Raw genomic sequence first — 21,820 nt, forward strand, 5'->3', positions numbered from 1 at the left:
ATTTACCTGTTACATTATTGCATTTAATAATTAACCTGTGTGTAACACTCAGATTAATTATTTTAAATGTATTATTATACATTTACAATAACAAAGCAACACAATTTTTTACACGCTACTACTAAGGCAATACTTTTACATTCTAAGCTATGGCAATAATTTCAATCAGAGGTTTGTTGGTTCAAAATAAAATTAAAAGTTAAATTGACATGCTTCATAAAATTATATTGTTTAACTAATGATTCTCTATTAAATTGTTTTATTAACTAATAAAGTTAAATACATGTAGATCAAAAGTTAAAATTAAATTAAGTTTTTAAATTACCCATATGTGACAAGATTACGGCAAGAGTACAAGAACCCGAAGTTATTACTTTAGAATACTGGAGATCCTTTGACAAAAGTAAATTGGGTAGGCTGGCGAGATGACATGGACTTCCTGTATCACTTAATAGGTTGTTATAAAAAGTTTAAAAGCACAGGTACCTTTCCAAAAGTGAATTTCAAATCACATCCTGCTATAAGCAATTCAAGATGGAACTTGAGAGTAATTTTTGTTCTACTTGCTTACATTCTAATACCAGACTATCAAGAATCGAAATCTGCTCAAGCAGCATGCAACTTCATCTGTGGTTCACGGGGTGATATATGGTTTGGTGATCACTACTTCAATCCTGCAGATTTTGTTCATCTATTAGAAGCATGCAATGAGCATCCAAAAGCATTAAAATTGTTGAAGACATTTTGGTCCACAGAGCCAACACCAATTCCAACACAAGGGTCAAATATATGTGCAGAACGTGCAGTAAAAGTGATGCAAGATTTAGTGCCTTTATGTCATAGCATAGAAAAACTTAACATTAAATACTTATTGTCAAATACACTGTAAAATAATTTTAATTATTCATGTTTATTGGTTTTCTATAAAGTACTGGAACATGTGTTGCAAAATTACATTTCTTATATTCCATAAATCTTGTTTTTAAATGGGGGGGGGGGGGGGAATAAAATAAAAATATATATATTAATCATACAATATTTAAATAATTTCAAAAAATGAAATAAATAAGCATTAACCTTTTTTAACAAGTAAAGCACAAGATCAAGATGTCATATATTACAAAAAGATAAAGTATATAATAATAATATATACATATATCAATAATAAATAACATAACACATTTGTTTATTGATATTATCTTGGATAAATTCTTTAACCTTGTTGTTAAAAACCAAATAATAGAAGAAAATTTATTTTTGGTTTTTATCTAATCGACTCTTGAGCAATAATGTATGCAGAAGTTCTATAGACATTACTATTGCTCAAGAATCAAGAATAAGTTCTGCTAGAACTTATAATTTGTCCATGTAGCTTACTTAATTTGATATTAAATTTGTTTTAACATAACTTATTTTGTACTAAATTAAGTAAGAAAAATGGACAAATTCGCCAGTCTTAAATGTTATATCATAAAGTAGAAAAAAAGCATACCTTGTATTTGAGTTTAATCTTATTTGTGTGGCAAATAGGGACGCTTGGTACTAATTTATTGAACTTAATTTGATGTAATTTGGATATTAGATATTACAACTTAAAATATATTGGACTATTTAGTTCTGTTTTAAATGCATTGCGTTATAAGATATTATGTAGACCAAATTTTTTTTTTTAACTATGATTAAACTACAATAAAAATTAATTATATCATCATAACAGTAAAATAATTATAACTAATATAATGAATACAAAAACTATACTATAAAAAAATAAATAATATAATAAAAAATATTATTTCATACTTCTTATCATAGGTTTTTATTAAGAATAAAAATAGTTTCGTTAGGCGCGATATTTTGGCACGTAACTTTCACGTAAAATAGTAACCTGGACAAAGTCACCTAAAATAAATGTGATTGAAACGTGAGTAAAACGTTGCGTGCCTACTGGGTATAGATTAAAATAATATTTGTATATCATATATATATAATGCATAAAACTCTAAATATAGTAAAGATAATCATCATCTGTATAATTTTAAAAGATTTTTAAAACAAAGTGACCTATAGCACACAAAAACTAAACATGTTTAAGAGTTTTTAGATATTTACATTAGGTGTTCCAATATTGTTTGAAATAAATAATGTATTTAACAAAAATTTAATAAGAAAGTGGTCACTGAATTAAGTCTTATAAAAGTAATTAGATAAACAATGCTAATAAATTAAAATTTGTGGCAAATACAAATATTTTCTTCTTCTAAATATATCGCTATTTACTTGATACATACCACTACTTTTAACTAGTCTTTTCTTCGCAATGCATTTATAAAATCCACTTCTGTAGCATTGATAGTATGATACTTTCCTACCATCTTTATCAATCTTTTCACCAGAAGGTAAAACATATTGTGTTGCATTATTACTTTCAATATCTGATTTCCACATTTCAAATTCTAAAAAACTATTTACAAAAATCAAATAATCACTACAAGACAAAAAAGGAGAAAATGAATTTGAAAACAATTATCATTGTGTAACAACTTATATAAAAAAAATTTATAACATCAACAGGAACTGGACTAAAACATAGGCAATAAATATTTTTTAGAACCTATTCATGTTAGTAATTATGTTTGAAATTATTACAAATTCAAAATCATTTTCACAACACATAATCACTAACATATTAAAAAAATAATAAAGCAAGAATACAAAAATTTGTATGCAAAATAAATGGCACTTTTACTCTAAACTATATTTAAATAAAACATTATTTACTTTTAAAAACATTAAAGCATTACCTCAATAATTAGCAAACGATAATTTTTCTTTCAGAAAGGTATAAAAATGAACGGCAGATAAATGTTTTCTTACATCCTTAATTCGCCTACATTTAAATCCACATTGAAGACAAAAAGAATTTCCTGATTGAATATTTTCTTGTGCTTCATCAATTGATTTGTGTTTATTTTTCATATGCCGCAGCATGTTTTTTTTTGGGTGAAAGAGATAGTGCAAACTGCGCATTTTAAAGATAAAAAATTGGTATTTTTTACTTTGGCCATATTCTTTTTATTTATGTTGGATTCGAAATCATTTGTATATATTGCATCTTCATCAGAATCAGTATCGCATACTTCAAAACTGGTGGAAACTTCACGCACAATAGTGGTAGGAACAACAAAATCTAGATTTATTTCTTTTGAGATAAACCATGACATTAAAACTAATCTTAAATATTTAGAATATTTAGTAGGGTCTTTTAGAACATTGTAATTATTGTTCTCTATTTGACCATTATTTATCATACAGTTAAAGTAGTCATATTTTAAGCAAGAGATTGCACATACTATTATGGTAATAACTCCACAAATATTTCCACATGTCTGCATGGGATAATTTTCTTTGCAAAAAGAACTGCATTTTTTAACTCCATTCATGTGTGTCTTTGGATCATGACAATAAGTGATATTAAAGCTTTCGCTTATGTGATACAATTTTCTGATTAATAATTTAACTTTAGTTAAAAAATCATCTGGATCTGTCCATCCTAAAGAATCTCCATAGTAAAAATTACCTTGTATACTATTATAAACTGCAAGTGTCCAGTGGCAACCTGCATTTAAGTCTGTGCCAGAAAATGTTTTCTCATTGTTTCCTCCAACATTTATAATAAAGATCAGCTTTTCAGGGACAACAGTTATTCTTCAAACATAATGCTCAATATTTCCTAAAAAGTTAAAATAAATTACCTTTGAATGGCCTTGAATAGAGTTTAAAATGCTAGAAATTTGCAGCATATGATCTGATGAAAGCCATCTAGCACAACATAACTCAGCTAAAGTATTAGGGTTCATCACATATTCTGATATTTCTTTATTAGCTGGCCTTCTAAAAAGCACTTCTTTGAATTTTTCTATTAAATTTTGTGAAGGAAAAATACTGATTGATTTTGGTACTAACTTGGGAGAATTAAACCATGTTAACTCTTGATCAACTGCTAGCTTCATTTCTTGAACCCTATGAAGAGCTATTAGATGCTGAACACTTTCATACATGAACTTTCCTAGATTGCATTCTATATAATGGATTCCACTCGCAATATTATTGCGCATAGATAGTTCAGTGGACCATTTCATTAACTGATGTTTAGGTGGTAAACTTTTAAGAGAAAATACATCATCAGTTATATCCACAGGAGACTGGCGTGTTTTGATAGAATAATCTTGAACAGATTTAATAAACTGTTTCTGTGACTCGCAAGCATTATGTCGATTATAATGGTTGATCGTAAGGTGATTAAGCTTTAACTTGTTTGAAGACAAGCTAGCAGATGCCTAAACAAAAGTTATGTCTTTTAGAAGAAGAAAAATTGCATTATCTTTAATGAAATAAAACTGTACTAAAACTCACCATCGTTATTGCGTATTAGATACTAGAATCGTAGTAGCAAGTTCTATCGCATTTATATTGTACATATATTATATATGTATATCCATACAAAAGCATTAACTTTTTTTAAAGACGGCAACGAGAAAAAATTGTTTTTCGGACTAAGGAAAACAATCTTTTTTCGTCCAATCAAAATAGGGAGCCATTCCTGTATTTAACGATTAGTTTAAATTGCATAAGCTTACATTTTATATAATTTGTAAAAAAAATTAAAAGTCATTTATATAAAGTAAGTAAATAAATTTACTTATATTTTACTTATACAATAACTTTGACAGGATCTTGTATAAAATAGTAATGCAAAAAATAGGTTTCTGCCCATGATTAAACTCTCTCCATTTCCGTTCCATGATAGTTTTAGTAATAATAACCATTCTCTTAATCAAACCGTCTCAAAAATATTCACTCTTAGACCAACCATTCGAAAGGTCTGGAATTTAAACAAAGCCAAAACAAGGCAGTTAGCAGAAGGCGGATATACCCGTGAATGACTCAGAAAGGGCTGTTTATTTGAAAGGAAAAACAGTTTGCATAATTGTTGGTTCTTTTTTACAAGTTTATTGCGTAAATATATTTATTATTTAAAAACTAAAGAGAGAAAGATTAAATCTGTCCTGAATTATTGGGGTTATAACACAATGCGCTGAAGAATAATGAGCAAAGAACTTTTAGAGAGGACGCTTTATTTTTGTAAAGATTTTTCGCCACTTTGACACTAAAAAAGTGCACCTGCTCAAGGAAATCGTTTGACTATTAAAGTCTTGGTTTAAACAACAACGGTACTTTTATATGGGCATGAAAAATTTAGAACTTTTCACTTAAATATCTTTACTTGCGTTTAGTATCAGTGGCTAAGTTACCGCAAGGACGCTATAAGCAAGATTCACGGTCCCACAAGTAACAGAACCTAGAGCCGCAAGGTTTAGGTGCTCTTAAAGTAATTTAAAGAGTTTTTTTTTTTGTTTTAGAAAAGTTATTGTTCCAGAGAAACAGAAACTGAGTACCTTGGCCACGTATGTCAACTATCTAAAAATAATTTGCTATGTCACTGTGTAATATACGTAAAGATATTTTGCATGATAAAATAAATTGCAATAACGATGTAATTCTTTTTATCGCTCTTTATTGTTTTATTATTTTTATCATTAAAATAACAATTGAAGTTATAAATTTCAAAATAGTTTTCCTTTTCGTTTCCTAAAATCTGTAGGTCAAATAAAATTGATATATGCGACATGGTATTAGGACAATAAAAATAATTGATTTAATATATTTTATTTACAGTATAAATACTACCTTGTTTTATGAGTGTCCTCAACAGCGTAGTAGCGTACTCCCTTGTTTTAATTGTAAACAAGTTTAAATACGTATTATAAAATTAGAAGTTTGTAAAGTGCCAATAAAAACATATGCAAACAAATAAAATGTCTCAATAAGACGTCCTTTGTAAAGTAAATTAAACCAAGAAAACGTCTCAAGTTTTGTTTCTATATTTGTTCTATAATTATATTAGATTACAAAGACAAGCTTCATTTTTTTCAAAATGAAGTTACTAATATCGATCTTATTACTCTTTAGTTTTTTGGTAGAGTTGGAGGTGGTCCTTATATTCAGTTCAATGAAAGCAAAAAGTTTTAGATGTTATAAATTTTCATAAGCAGTGGCGAATTTAGCATAGGGTGTTGGGGCGAGCTGTCCAATCGCGCTCAGTAAGTCAGTTAACTAGTGCTCTAAAAAATACAAGTTTCTCATTACAAAATTCTGCGTTTATTTGAAACAAAAAATTAAAAATCAGGTTAACATTTTAAACCAATCAGTAAATAAATTTTGAGAAATAATTACTGAATGAACCTTTTTGTCAAACAAATTTAAATCAATTTTGTATTACCTATCGAGCGCCACACCTTTGAAGTAAAGATGTTTTGCCGAATTTTAAATTTGAATTACCAATGACATTTTGCTTTTTTAAAACAAACTAAAAAACCTGGAAAAAAATAGAAATTAAAACATTAAATACAATTAATTCGTATATCATTAAGCATTCTTGATTCCATAAACAATATTTTATTATGTGAGAATCGATCTGCAAAGTTAAATAAACGCATAGCGTGTTTCTGACGGCGGTAAAGACGTTTTTTATCTTTTGGAGAGGGGACAAAAAAGAATACATTTTGTTTTGTTTATGTTTACGGTTAATTTGTTACATGTGAACTAATTTGATACTTTCTGCTACTCATCGTTCATAGTCAAATAGAGATGGTAAATATTATTATCTTGGTATTATCTGCAAACATGATACTTAAAAAGATTTAAGGTTTTATAAAAGTCATTTTCGCAAATCAAGAAAAATTTGGCCCTAGAATAGAATCTTGCGGAACACCACAGGATATTTCTAACAAATGCTTTTGATTTATATCATCAAATTAGATAAATTATTTTCGATTTGATAAAAAGCTTCAAAACCATTGAAAAACTCTGCTATTTATTCCGTAATGTTTCAGTTTATGGAGCAAAATATTGCGATTTACAGTATCAAAGGCTTTAGATTTGTTAACATTAATAATTGCTAGGTTTAAACAACTAAATAACTGTACAAAGGTAATAATTTGTTAACAGTTCTACCCGATAGATTATATCGTGCATTAGATGTGTATGTTTGATAAATGATCTATGATTTTTTGTTAAACATCTTCGCTTGTTAAATCTATGTTGGATCACATTTTTTCTCGTCTTGATAAGAAGCCAACACTCTCTAGTTGCTTGGAGGAACCATTTGAGCTTGAAAAAGATCTCACTTCTGCTACAGCATGGGACTCTCAGCGGTTGGTGGACTTTAAATATAGATAAAACTCAATTTTCTCAGCTAGTCATTATTGCAACAATATAGATTTTCCTAAATTATTGAACGGTAATGTACTCGATGAGTAATCTACACTTTGTCTACTAGGATTACCTCTTACTTCCGATCTTTCTTGAAAACCATATATCAAATCCATTGCAAAGTTAACATCTGCTAAAGTTGCATCTCTTTAACATGCTCGCCACGTTCTTACTACGAATTCTATTCTTTATCTCTATAAATCTCAATTTCGTTCTTGTATGGAATACTGTTGCCATATCTGGAGCGGATCTTCGAATAATGCTCTTTCTCTTTGAGACAAGGTGCAAAAACGCATTGTAATCATCATTAGACCTGCACTTGCAGCCAGCCTTCAATCATTGTCAAGTCATCGCAATGTTGCTTTTATTTCTATTTCCATAAATGCTATAATGGGCGCCGCTCTAAAGAGCTAGCTTCTTTCGTGCCGTCTACTAAAATTGTCGTGTTACTCTTCAATCAATTAAATCTCATCCTTTTAATGTGACTGTTCCTAAGTGCTCCAAAAATTCATATTAATCTAGCTTTTTTCTCAAGCATCAGTTCTTTAGAATTCGCTACCTTTATCTTGCTTTCCTGATACGTATCATTTGCAATCATTCAAAACGTCTGTTAATCGTTATCTTGCTTTATGAACTTCATCTTTTCTCTTTCAGTAACTTCCAACTCTGATAGTGGTTGCTTGCATCCTTGTTAAAAGCAAAGATGTTTAAAAAAAAAAAATCATTTTAGTTGTTTTTTTAAACACCAAAGTGATCTTTGTGTTATACATTATTGTTATTGAAATAATTGTGCATTCTTTTGACATATCTGCTTCATATTATTACCTGTTTCATATAATTGGAAAGTTTTACAACACCTTCATCAGATTTTCTATAACAATTGGATTTTCCATAACAAGTTTTGTGTAGCATTGTTAATTATTTAAACTCTGAAGACCTCACAATTAGTATCAGATACCATTTTCCCAATCAGAGTATCTAATTTTAAGTCTTATATCAATTTCAGATAAAAAATCTAGAAAGTTATAATTTCGAAAAATAATGATGTAAAGAAAAGCTTCCAGTTTCAGAACAGCTATTAGGTCGCAAAAGTTTATTCAATTAGGAAGCTTTATCTCTCAAAGGGCTGTAATTTATGAAGCGCCAGACTTTAATTTAATTAATGCCTAATTTTGGCATATTACTTGTTATAGTTTGAAGATTTGAAGAAAAAGAAAGGTTTGTAAGAACAAGTAATAAAAAAACTCTACCTAAGCTTAACGCAAAAAAAAAACTAACAATCCTCTTTTAACAAATTTGTAAACAAAAAATTTGTTGAGGACAAAAATACTTTAAATAATAAACTAAATTTATTTTTAATATTTATAAAATATCAATTACCATATTATATTCAATTATATGGTATTAAAAAGGAATATTAACACATTAAAAATGATCCGCCAAATTTAAAAATTTTGAAAGTATGATGCACCCGAAACAAATCATTTGTTACAAAATAAATGCAAAAACAACACAAAATATTGTGTGTTTTTTTTTAAGTTTGTTTCAGGTTTTAGTTACAATGAAAAGTGAACTTAGCAGATATTTTACAAACGGATAAATGATATAGGAATTTTTACGTCACATAACCATGAAATTGCAAATAGGTTAAAAAAATATTATCAAAAGTTTTTGGATGGAGTCTTAGATTTTTGTATATAAATTTAAAAGCTTTTTTTACAAACATATAAGTGGCGAACACTGGAGTTCGAGTAACCTTAACTTTTGGGTCACTAATTAATTAAATGCATACGAAAAAAGGCAATCAAATGTTTTATAATATATAGGGGCAATACAAAAATTTTAATGCTTTTTTCATTATTAATTTTGAAACTATTAGCGAAACAAACTTTAAGCTTAAACAACCAAGTTCTTTTTCTCTTTTACATATTCCAAGCCTAATTTGAAAAGTTAAAATATTGAAATAAAATATTGAAATAATAGAATATAATTAGCAATTATCAATATTTATCAGTAAATAAAAGTGACATTAAAAATGCCTATTTCACCTTCCGTCAAAACCAAAAAAAGAATAGTAAAAATATTTCATTTACTATTTTTAATAAAATGTGTGTTCTAGTCTTTGCTGTAACTCGACTTTTTTTTTGACTGACAATATTTGCAACAACTTTTCACAATCCATATACTAAAACTTATTAGAAAAAATGTACAAGCAGCAAATAAGCTAATTGTAACATAAGTGCAGTCTAAACAAAAACAAGCATACTAAACATAAGTACTAATTATAAACAAAAGTTAAAAAATATAAATGAGATCTTCTTTACCAATATTAATTGAATCATCTCTTGAGTAAAAGTAGAAAAAATTTTTCTCTTGAAAAAAGTAAAAGTAAAAATATTTGCATACTGGAAAACCTTTAGGAGGCTTTGGCGCTTCGTTTACAGCTTTTGATATAACCATAGCCAGGCCATCTAAAGCGTGCACTTCAATATGACAATGCAAAAACCATTTTCTAGAGTTGTCTGATTTAAAACGTAAAACTGCATAACCAACTGGTAAAAATATAAAATATTGTTCATTGCATTTCTAGAGCATTTTATTGCAATTCACTTTATTTTTCTATTCTTATTGTAATATTAATGTTAAGACCACTAAAAATATATTACAAAACATTTATACATTACTTGCATTATAATTTATTTCTATTGCATATATATATATATATATATATATATATATATATATATATATATATATATATATATATATATATATATATATATATATATATATATATAAATATATAAATATATATATATATATATATATATATATATATATATATATATATACATATATATAAATATATATATATATGTATATAAACATATATATTTATAAAGAAATATATATATATATATATATATATATATATATATATATATATATATATATATATATATGTACAATACCTAGGTATTATTAAAATTCCTTGCTATATACATAAATTATTTACCTGTTGGTATTATCAAAGTACCTTTTCGAGGAGGACTAATCAAATTTAAACCAGGAATATTTCCATTACCAACTGCTTGTTTTTCCATTTCGGTTCATTGCAAAACTTTCGGTCGAATCCACAATCAATATCTTTAGTCTCTGTTGCGTTTATTAGTTTAGCTGTCATGAAATTTTGTGGCGCATAATCCATCTTTAAAACATAAAAACTATGACCATGCAGATGAATCGGATGCCCCCAACCTGCCCCACCTCCATTGTTTGTAAAAGTCATTTGTTTTGTTTTATCACGTGGAATTTGTAGCTCATAATGGCAATAACACACTTTATCAAGCTCACAATCGCGCTTGTTACAATCATAACCATCAATTTCATCTCGTTTAGTAAGTGTGTTTACTTCTGGAAACTCAAACTTTCTTTCATTTACAGCACCAGGGGTTATTTCGCTACCTGGAAATGCAAAGTTCAAAAAATATTCTTTGCTGTCAGCCGTAAATATAGGAGACGGATCTTCATTATCAGCATTGTGAAGGTCAGACATCAGTACGCAATCAAGATTGAGATGTTCAGGAAAGTATTTAAAAGGGCAGTTTACAATTTTACAAGAACTTCCTTTTAAACAAACTTGCTTACTGGTTGTAGGTTCATTGTTAGATGCTCCCTTATAGAGTAGGATAGCTTCTACTGAGTGATTTTGGACGCCGTCCTGTTTTAAAATAATGTTATACTAGCATCTGTTTATTTAACTATTTTAAAGACATGCATGTTTTTATTTAATAAAAACTGTTTTTATCTGCATGTGTTTATTTAATAAAAACTTTTATAAAAAAAACTTATACATAAATTTCCAATTATGACTGATATTATGTAGACCTCAACGATGATGGTAGTAAGTATGAACCCCTGACAAGAATTGTAGCCACTTTTTATTGGGCATTTTAATATAATTAAAAAATAAATAAATAAATTGCAGTCCTGAGAATAAATGTACATTTATATAAGTCCCATGATTAATTCAAATTGGATCTTACAACACGAGTACTCTTATTACCTTTCTGTCCCTATATGCTGGTTTTTATTTGGTGTGAGGAAATCGTGTGACTTTAAATGTAAAAGACTAACAGTGTCTAGTATAGTAGTAGTAGTAGTAGTAGTAGTAGTAGTAGTAGTAGTAGTAGTAGTAGTAGTATTAGTAGTAGTAGTAGTAGTAGTAGTAGTAGTAGTAGTAGTAGTAGTAGTAGTAGTAGTAGTAGTAGTAGTAGTAGTAGTAGTAAAAGTTTATAATTTTACCTCCATACTTTCCGCTCTAATCCAATAATTATCTATTGTTTTATTAGCATTTAGTATAAAGTCAAAACGTTCTCCTGGGTGAACGATAACAGATTCAGCTGAGTATGGCTTGATATCATAACCATCTGATGCAACAACGCTAATCTCATGCCCATCAACTGAAATGCGCATTGGGTAAATAGTTCCAACGTTGATTGATCAAAAACGATACTTTAATCCATGTTTTACTGTATACCAAGTTAGCGGAGCACCACTGTGTTTCCCTTGAATGTTATGTTAAAACAATTTTAAAACTTTGTGTTTTTTTTTATAAAAACCGTCAAATTACAAAATAAATGAAAATGTCATTAACACATTACTGTTTCAAAAGGGAAAATTTAAAAATGAAAAAATGAAAATGATTTTTTTAAGCAAAAGGAAAATTTTTTGGAAAAGATTTTCTGATGATTTAACAAAATTTTTCAATTTTTGTTGTTCTTTTTTACACTTTCTTTTCAGTTTTTTATTCTTGGTCTGCTCAAGAAAGCTATAGCTTGCTTGAGCAGACCAATGAATAAATGCTTGCTTGAGCAGAGAATATTGCTCACCACTTATTCCATCAACCAAAACTCAATCTTACGTGACTCGTCAAACAAATTTACATCCTTCTTACTCAACAGGCTCAAAAAATCCATTTAACCAGTATTTTCCTCTCGTATTCTTGCTTTGGAATTGGATGACAGGAATAGTGTTGAAAAATGAACTTCGGAATAGTGTAGAATATATCAAAGGGGCCTAATGTGGCAAAAAAAGGAATAGTGTTGCAAATGAATATAATGAATAGTGTCGAAAACAAAAAGGAAGGAATAGTGTCGTAAATAGTAAAAGGAATTGTGTCGCAAATAGTAAAAAAGAAATTGTGAGGCAAATAGTAAAATTGGAATGGTGTCGCAAATATTTAATAAATATAAACATATGTGAATATATATTATCTATTATGGCGTATATAGATCAGCAATTGCTTACTTGTTTTGCTTATCTTAATAGCATACGACTTTTACAGAAAAAAAAGAAACTAGTAAATCAAAAAAAAATTCTTTTTTCAAATCCATGCTTTATGCAAGCAGAATTCTATTGGGCCTAGAAATTCTTTTTTTGTTATCTTTTGTAGAAGGAAAAATTACTGTTACGTTTTTAAATTTTTTTTTTATTAATTCAGTGTTCTTGTAAAATTTTAAAATTTTTGTAGAAGGAAAAATTACTATTATATTTTTATAAAATTTATTAAATTAACAGTAATAATTTAAATCTTTTGTAGAAGGGAAAATTTCATACAAAAAATTTTTACAATTAATTTTTGCAAAAGATAGATCTATCTAACAATCTATCTTTTGGACCTTACATTTTATAGTGCGATCCGAGAGCACTTTGTCAGTTTGTCAAGTCGGTGAATGTTGATATTGTTGTTATTTCTTACCTTAAAATCTTGTATAACAGTAGGTATATATATAAATATATATATATAAAGTAAAATATATATATATATAAAGTAAATATATATATAAAATATAAGTATATAATATATAAGTAAATATATATATAAAGTAAAAATATATATATAAAGTAAAAAACATATATATATATATATATATATATATATATATATATATATATTTTATATAAATATATATATATATATATATATATATATATTTATATAAATATATAATATAAATTATATAAATATATAGAAAGTAAAATATATATATAGAAAGTAAAAAACATATATATATAGAAAGTAACCTTATATAAAGCATGGAAAAAACAATAGGTTTTGAATCGCTGCGCTTTTATGTCTTCGAAACTGCAAATAATTTGCAAATCAATAATTTTTGTGACGTAATACGCAATTCATATCAAATAAATAAAATGTATGGGGAAATACAAATTAAACTTTTGTTTCAAATTTTTCCATTTCCTTGTATTGTCATCAAAAATGATTAAGTGTGCAAAATTTGAGCAAAATTGGTTGAGAAAAAAGCTTTCAAAAATTGATTTCAAATTTTGTGGCACACAAACATATACATATATATAGAAAGTAACCTTATATAAAGCATGGAAAAAAAAAATTATTAAAAGAAAAGATTGCTACCCAAGCTCATACCCTAAGTCGATGTAGCAGCACTCCTTTGCGGCAGCAGATTGTAAGATAGTTAATGTGTGTACTGAAGCCCCCAGCAGCAGGCTATTTTAGTATGACACCAGATATGTTATCTAAACTTGCATTTTTAGTTGTTATTATTATTATCAATATTATTTTGACACTAATCATTAAATTCATTTGCAAAATTACACCTTTTTCTTTGTTTTTGTCACTATTCCGATTTTACTAATTGAGACGCTATTCCCTTCTTTTTTGTTTTATTTTAGCGATATTTTTTTTTTGCGGCATTGTTCCTTTTGCTATTTTCGATGCTATTAATTAAATTCATTTGCAACATTATTCCTTGTTTGTTACAAAAATACATTTAAAAAAATTATCTTCTCGATGATGGTGTGAAAGGAGAGACTCGGAGGAAAAAAAATGATTGTGTTCGTTCCCCTCAGACTGGATTTTTTAATATTTCTTTTACAAAATCTAACCTGTGTTTGGATCTATATATATGTTCCTTTTCCTTCGATTAAACCTGAAACCCATAGTACATCAGAAAACAAACTACCATTAACAGTTTTAGATACATTGTATGGTTTCATTTCAATAAAATTACCATACAACATTTTAAAATAAACTTCCTCTGAAGTTTTATGATTCCAATCGCCAACTGTCATAATAATATCAGTTGTTTTTTCAGTGTTGACCTTTTCATGTTCCTTAATTATAAATGCACCATGTGCTCCGTTTTTGCGTTGAGATCCTACATGACTATTGTACCAAAGTGTTTCTTTCTGTTCAGCCTAACACAGAAAAAAGAAATTTATATAATAAAAACAATCACAAATATTAAAAAAATTTTTTTTTTGCTAAATATCTGATTTCTAAGTCTTGGTATCGTATATATTATTAATTAACAATTATCTAAGATGTATTATCGTAGTATATTTTATAAATGAACAATTAAGTTTAAAATCATGTGCCGTTATTTTATTTTAAAATAAATAAACCGTGTATTTTATTTATTTTGATTTTTTGAAAAGGTTGTGAATGCACTGAAAAATCCCAGAAAACTACATTATTGCATTAACTTTAGGGACTGGTGATTATACATATAATGACTGGCGCAAATATTCCCTTTACTTATTACCACGATTAGAGTATTGTAAGAAAATACATTTTTTATCTAAAGAATATTGGGCTAAAGGCATGAAAATATTTTCTTATCTATTAAAGTATTAAAATAACAAACATGTATTATATCAAAATATTGACATCAAAACCACTATGTTGCCTATTGACATCAAAACCACTATGTTGCCTTCTGTTTTATGCTCATATTTCAGCTTCAGTTTTAAGCAAATCAGTTTCAGCTTCAGATTAAAGTTAAAGCTTAAGGTGATCGAGTCAATTTATTCAGCTTGAAAGCTAGTAGTAAGTGTAAGTGATAGAGGCCGTGGAGTAATTACTCCTTAATCATATTATATAAAATAAAATGTAAGATATTATTCTGTGAAAATCTAAAATAGTGACACAATTTAAACATACATGTAAGTAAATTTAAATCAAATTTGCTAAAAGTTGTTGCATATATGTTGCTTTCAGGCGTGGGCTTATTTATAGGACGTCTAAGCGAAGGCCTTGAGGTCACAATTTTGGGGGACCCAAAATGGGTTCGATTTTGTTTTTAATTTACTAGCTTTTTAAGAAGTTTGTTTAAAGAGTATATTGCTTTCATGATTGTAAAGATTACTGCCCAACAATTCCAAATATTTAGGCAATTATTAACGTTTTATAAAGTTCTGTTTACACGATCGTTAACGATTGCAAAACTTAAAATTACTTGGAGAATAATTCCGCCCAAAGGAATTCTAAAATAAATGTAAATAAAAAATAAGTATTTTAACAAATGTAATATAGGGTAGATTTGGGTATTATGAGCACCTTGGTAATATGAGCATACTTAAAGACTTAGATGTAAGCAGTAAAGTTAAAGTTGATTTGTATTTTTTGAATCGACTTTATGAGGTGATAGCAGGAATTAGTACAATTAGCGTAAATTTATATGCAGTAATTAGCAGCGATAATCTAATTAAGACGCTGTTCAACTTTTTGTCTTGTTAAAATAATATCATCACGCATGAATAAACCTGTGGCATGAAATTTTGGTGCTAAAATAATGAAAAGTAATTTTCATGAAGAAAAGTGTTAGCTAAATTTCCAATCCATTTTTGTTAGAAAAACAATGCATATAAACATTTAGTTTTGAATTTGTTTAGAGATGCCATTTTTGTGTAATATGGGCTTGCTCAAAATACCCGGTGTTTTTCATTGAGATTACCTAGTTCAAAGTCCTAAAATAGTAATGGTTTTAATTTCTTTTTTAATAAAAACAAAACATAGCAAACATTTTTAATGCCTCAACAATACTAAACATTTTTCTGTAATAAAAAATTCGAGCTTTTATTGTTTGAACGTTTGAGTTAATAAAATTGAAAAAATAACTAACTTCTTTTTTTTTCTTTTTTTTTTTGAGTAAAACACAGTAGTATTGTTTCAACAAAAAGTGTCTTAAAATTTGATCTTAAAATGATAAGTTTCGTTAATAACGAATCGTTATATTCCAAAAATTAGTTCTAATTGTCACTTTGGTATTCTTTTACTTAATTAATGTAATATGTTTGAGCTAATTTAAAGTGCTCATATTACCAAGTGGTCTGGGTAATATGAGCACTTTTGCTACTTTTTTAAAACCTCGGTGTTGTTAAGAAAAAATTTGGGTGCCCAAATATCTAAGTGAATTATGAGTAGATACCCCTTTAAACTGTTCGTTCGCAAAAACTTTGGATCCAGCATAACTATTTTTGAATTTCCGCTTAAAGTATTCATATTACCCTAATCTACCCTATAATAGCATGGCTATTTGTTTTATTTGTTTATTTCGTTAAGGTTTCACTAAATTGATTAGTTTATAGCTGTATGATTTTCAACTAATTTTATGTTTAATTAATATCAATCCTAGTTTTATAAATAATAATAAAATGGTTTCAATTTATTTTTTTAATTTTCGTATTTTTAAATTTTTATCATTATGTGTAAAAAAGTTAATAAAACTAAGTTATCTAAACAAGAGGTCCGGGGGGTTCGACGCCGGCTCTAGCACAATAAAAAACATTGGTAAGAGATTTGCGCTTCTCCTCCCCCCCCCCCCACCCCTACCTCAACTCCGTCGGAACGCCCATAGTTGGACCCAAGCATGAAACTTTTTTAATATTGAAAAAACATAAAATTCTTATTTGTTTAATTCATATTTTTTACCCCAAGTAGGTTTTTTATTTTTAAACCATTTCAAAACGCATAATGTTATTATCAGAAATAAAAACAAGCTATTTAAAAACAAAAAAAAATTGTTTAGGATTGGTTTTAGCATATGGCCAACGTGCCCATTTGCATTGGCCAACCCGCCTCGTCTTAATGTGTAAGGAACAAACGCTTTTTTTTAAAACCATTAACAAACATTATACTAAAATAATCTTTAAATTTTAAGCTTTGTATTTAGAACTTGAATAATGCATTACTGTTAAATACCAGTGGGCATATTAACGATATTTATATCAAAATTTGCTAAAACGACTCCACGCTTCTAACTATGATCGAATAAATGTAATTTTTTTTTCTGAAAAAGGTATGATTTACTTCTAACCATCAGATTCCCAGCTCGCTAAAGTTCATAGTCTTTGAACAAATTCAACGAGGTTAACGAGATGACTAACGAGGGCCAACCTGACTCGGCGTATATGAGATTTTTACTCTCGCATTTTTTTTAATCCACAAAATCTCAATGTTAATTTTTTATTTCGATTATGCGATTTTTACTCCCATAATATATTTTGCGGCAACATGTATTTTACGACAATATTTTTCAAAATTTTTAAAGATAATTTTTAAAAATTATAATAAATGTATATAGTAAACGTAGTACTCACAAAAAACGTGCAACATTTGAAATTAAATTTAATTTTTACACAAGAATTGAAGTCGTCAGGTATATCAATATCATATTATTTTCAAACATACAAACAATTTCATTTATAAAGTCTTTTTAGTTTAAAAAGTCTAACTAGTTAAAGTATGGTTGAGGGGCGGCCCTGTTTAAAGCCCATGTGTATTTCTCGTGCAAGTCCATTTGCATGCAATAAAAATTCTTTCTGATGATAATAAATATCTTTAAATTTATTTAAAAAAACTTGAATACTTTCATACTTGCTTGTCCATCTTGTTTCCCAGAAGATGAATATTAGTGACAAAAGATCTCCGTTTTGAGCTTTCACGAAAAAATGCAATAATTGGTTTAATGGTGCCAATAGTATTTTGTACCACCAAAACATCATTTAGATCATTACCTACGAGATTAAGCTTATGTGAAGCGTAGTGAACAAAAACGGATTTGGGGTAAATCTTTCAAATTTTTGCCTGAATTTAATTTTCATTTCCAGCCAGTGAGGATCAGCGATCGTAAAAAAATTCCAGTAAAAACCTCAAACTACACCAGTCTACCCTAATCACTTTAATAATAAATTGTGAAAAAGGTTTAACATCTTATTACTAAAAATGGTCCATAATATTGGATTTTGTGAGAACTTTTCTTAAACTATTTTTCAGAATATTAAAGTTGTTAATTAAAAAGTATACTTGGAGAAAGTTCATGCTTTGCTTTAAACGTGTATATTAAGTTTATATACATTTAAGGCTTTAAATTTGCTTTCGAAAGATTCACTGTTAACAGTACTTTGTGCGCGAACATTTTTGCTTACTTCAGCTTTTTTTTTAGTTTTTCTTAATTTGTAATATCACATAAAATATTAGAGTAAGAGATAAAACTACAAATTAAAAAAAATTCTTTTAAAAAAAATGAAGTACTGAAATATGGTTAAGTTTTATATAATATAAAAATATTTCACGAGATATTTAATATATTTGGGGTTCCAAGATTTATTACGTTATAAATATAAAACAAATAAAGCTTTTTCTACATTTCAAGATAGTCTATGACTTGTTTATTTGGAATAATTCTTAAGCATTTATTTATTTAGAATAAGTCTGCGCTAAATATATTAAAGAAAGCTTTTATATTTTTGTTGAAATAAAAAAGATTGGAGTCGTCTGTAAACAATATAAAAATTAAAAAACTTGATGCTGAGTATAAACCATGTTAGTGCAATAAAAATAGTAGTGATCCTAAGTTTGAACCTTGCGTCAAACCACAAGTAATGTGTTTTACTGTTTCATTATTTTTATAAATTTTGGATTTAGTCCTGTCTGAAAAAAAGTTAGTTGTTTTGCAAGCTCATTGAAAAATAATTTTTGCTAATCTTTAATTAAATTAAGTTAAAACAATTAGTTTAACATCCTTAATCAAAACATTTTGAATTTGGCTTTGAAATAACTTTGTATCAAAAGTCTTACATTTTATCGCATAAGTACCAATTAAAATTCTGTTGCTCCTTTTCGATGTCAGTTTTCAAAGGTGTTAAAGATATGTTTATTACTTCTTCATATGACAACTAATTGCTACACATTTTATATGATCTATGCCATGTGCTTAAATTTAATAGAAATTCTTTTAATGACTTGTATTTTTTTTAAGAGCAGTATATTTAATGGAGTTATTTTTAAACCTTTGTTGAAGTTTAAAGGTTTAAAGTTTGCAAATAAACTTTTAAAGAAACATATCGAATTTCATTGCCACAAAATAAATATGCAATTTAAAAATAAATGAAGCTAGCTAGATAAAAAGATAAGTGAATATTATTTCAGAATTCTGATTAAATATACCCAGAAATATACTACCTAAGACTTTAGTTAATTGCTAAGTAAGGTTCAAGACAATAAACGAATCAGTTACTATATTCAAGGGTTTATAAATGTACTTTTTTTTTACATAAGATACTAAAATATATTAAAATGCTTTTGTTTAAAGTTCTAAAAGCAAATAAGTTTTTAAAAATATATGTTTTTAAAATTTGTGGCTATAAAAACAGCGGTTTGTTTTAGTTTTTCAGCTAATACAATTCTTTTTGACCAAAACAAATTTATATTGGCTGTGGGCCACCAAATTTATCATCTCTGAACTAATCATTTTTAACTCCAACCTTGATTTAGACTTTAAAATTGTTGATCTTCTTTTTCTTGGCAAGAATTGCTGAAAGTTTTTTGCCCCATTTAATAATGGCTTCAAACGGATTACGTAATATTAAATTGGCTTCACTAAAAACGGCGAAGTTCGATATCTAGGCACTTTCTATATATCATTGCGTTTTGTCAGTTAATGGAAGTTAATTTTGACTTATTTTATAATTGTTATGATTTATCTTACTATATAGTAATTACTATTATTCTCGCTATTAACTTTTTATTTAATACTGCTAATATGTATGTGTTGTATAATAATAGTTTACAATACATACATATGAAACTAATAATAGTTTCATATGTATGTATTGTAATTATTATTATTTGGTGTTAAATTACTCTTATAAAGTAAGTATCTTTAGTTATGTATAATAAACTTAGTATTGTTATTATTATTTTCATTTTTATCTATTATTATATTATTGTCGTTATTATATATCAGGTATATACATCAGGTGTTTACTTCAGATTAGTTTATTACTATTTATAAATGACCTTGAATTGTAACAACTTTTGTATTCAGAAACATATTTTGATTGAGAACAATAATTTTTCTGGTAGACTGTCTGTGTCTGTGGGCTGTGTATTTTAATTGTACAATATCTGTTGATCTGATTGCACAATATCTGAAAGATTTGAGACTGGAGTTGTAAAACAAAAAAAAAAGCCCTGTAAGCCCCTGTAAAATAAAGAAAAGCCCATGATAAAGAGGTCAGAGAAAAAAGAGATGTAGCGCGCTCATCTAAAATGGAAACATTTCTCCATAGTACATTAATTCAGAAGCAGAAAAGTAAAATTCCAAAACCAGAGAGTCAAGGTGAAGGTGAAATCAGAGAAGTTCAAAATCAAGAACCAGTTGATATTGAATCGGCTACAACTGAAACAGACGTTGACACTGAACATGTACAAGAACAAGCAGTGTTAGACCTGCCAATATGAAACCGATCTATTTTATGTAAAAAATGATCTTTTTTATGGAAAAAAATTTCATCAAACTTGCAATCTCATTTTATCAACACAAGTGACATTAAATCCCAACATAAAGACGAAGGACTCTTGCAATCAAAACTATCGGACGATGGTATAAATCGAAACCAGTATTGTACTCTCTCATTATTCACTCAGTATCATAAATTAACTGGTGGGAACTCTGAGCATACCTGGTTTTGCTACTCACCATCAAAAAGACATGTTTATTGTTACAAGTATAAGCTTTTATTATCGGATATGAAAAATAATTCTCCTTTTACATAAGGGTTTAATCATTTGAAAAATGGACAACGTAATGTCCAGCTACGTAAAATTGTGAAAGTCATATATCGGCTTGTTTAGCGTTTGCACAGTGGTATAATTGGTTGTGTTGATAACAAACAGGAGAAAGTAAACTTAAATGAACCTATGTAATGGAAGTACTTTGCGGAAGGGTTACACGAATATTCAATTTGCTCTAGTTACCAATGCAACTGATGAACGTAAAAAGGGTAAAACTCGACAAAAGGCGCTTGGACTAGCAAAACGTCTTGGTAAATTGGAAATCGGTAACTTGACTGTTTTTTGGGATAAGATACTGCAAATATTAAACAAAACAACTCCATCTATAGAAGGGTGTCACTTTAGATTTGAATAAATCTGTTGATTTGTTGCATTCATTGTCTGATTATGTTCAATCGTTGAGATGTGCAACAGATTTGGATAAATTTGAGAAATATGGAAAAGTGTTGTCCAAATGTAAAGTATATGAAAACGAAGTCAAAAGAATCGGAAAAAGTACCCAACTGTTCGATGAAGGTACTTCTGAAAAATTTTCCCTTTTGCAAACAAAGAATTTCTAGTTAATGTGCTGATTGCTATTATTGATCA

At 27.8% G+C, this 21,820-nt stretch overlaps 2 protein-coding genes across 2 annotated transcripts; both read right to left on the reverse strand.

The window, feature by feature from the left end:
- Positions 1-2,146: 2,146 nt before the first annotated feature.
- On the reverse strand, positions 2,147-4,439 carry LOC136087502 (uncharacterized). Its single transcript, XM_065810391.1, has 3 exons — positions 4,414-4,439; positions 3,753-4,337; positions 2,147-2,453 (listed from the first exon to the last, which is right to left on the reverse strand). Exons 1-3 carry the CDS (start codon positions 4,414-4,416, stop codon positions 2,301-2,303), a joined length of 741 nt encoding a protein of 246 aa, XP_065666463.1. The 5' UTR covers positions 4,417-4,439; the 3' UTR covers positions 2,147-2,300.
- A 3,503-nt stretch (positions 4,440-7,942) lies between these two features.
- LOC136086911 (uncharacterized) lies at positions 7,943-11,808 on the reverse strand. Its single transcript, XM_065809410.1, has 6 exons — positions 11,638-11,808; positions 10,418-11,053; positions 9,739-9,918; positions 9,543-9,597; positions 8,291-8,347; positions 7,943-8,019 (listed from the first exon to the last, which is right to left on the reverse strand). Exons 1-6 carry the CDS (start codon positions 11,806-11,808, stop codon positions 7,943-7,945), a joined length of 1,176 nt encoding a protein of 391 aa, XP_065665482.1.
- Positions 11,809-21,820: the final 10,012 nt, after the last annotated feature.

This window comes from Hydra vulgaris, chromosome 11, assembly GCF_038396675.1.
Source record: "Hydra vulgaris chromosome 11, alternate assembly HydraT2T_AEP".
NCBI lineage: Eukaryota > Metazoa > Cnidaria > Hydrozoa > Anthoathecata > Hydridae > Hydra > Hydra vulgaris.

Bases quoted from the DNA above. Each gene is read 5' to 3' on its own strand.
- LOC136087502 (XM_065810391.1), bottom strand. The intron at 2,454-3,752 runs GTAATTTATTTT...ATAGTTTTTTAG, and splicing joins CTATTCAAGGCCATTCAAAG to AATTTGAAATGTGGAAATCA.
- LOC136086911 (XM_065809410.1), bottom strand. From the start codon at position 11,808: ATGCGCATTTCAGTTGATGGGCATGAGATTAGCGTTGTTGCATCAGAT. The intron at 9,598-9,738 runs GTATGCAAATAT...ACTTATGTTTAG, and splicing joins AGCCTCCTAAAGGTTTTCCA to TATGCTTGTTTTTGTTTAGA. The intron at 8,020-8,290 runs GTATCTGATACT...GCTTTTAACAAG, and splicing joins ATACTCTGATTGGGAAAATG to GATGCAAGCAACCACTATCA.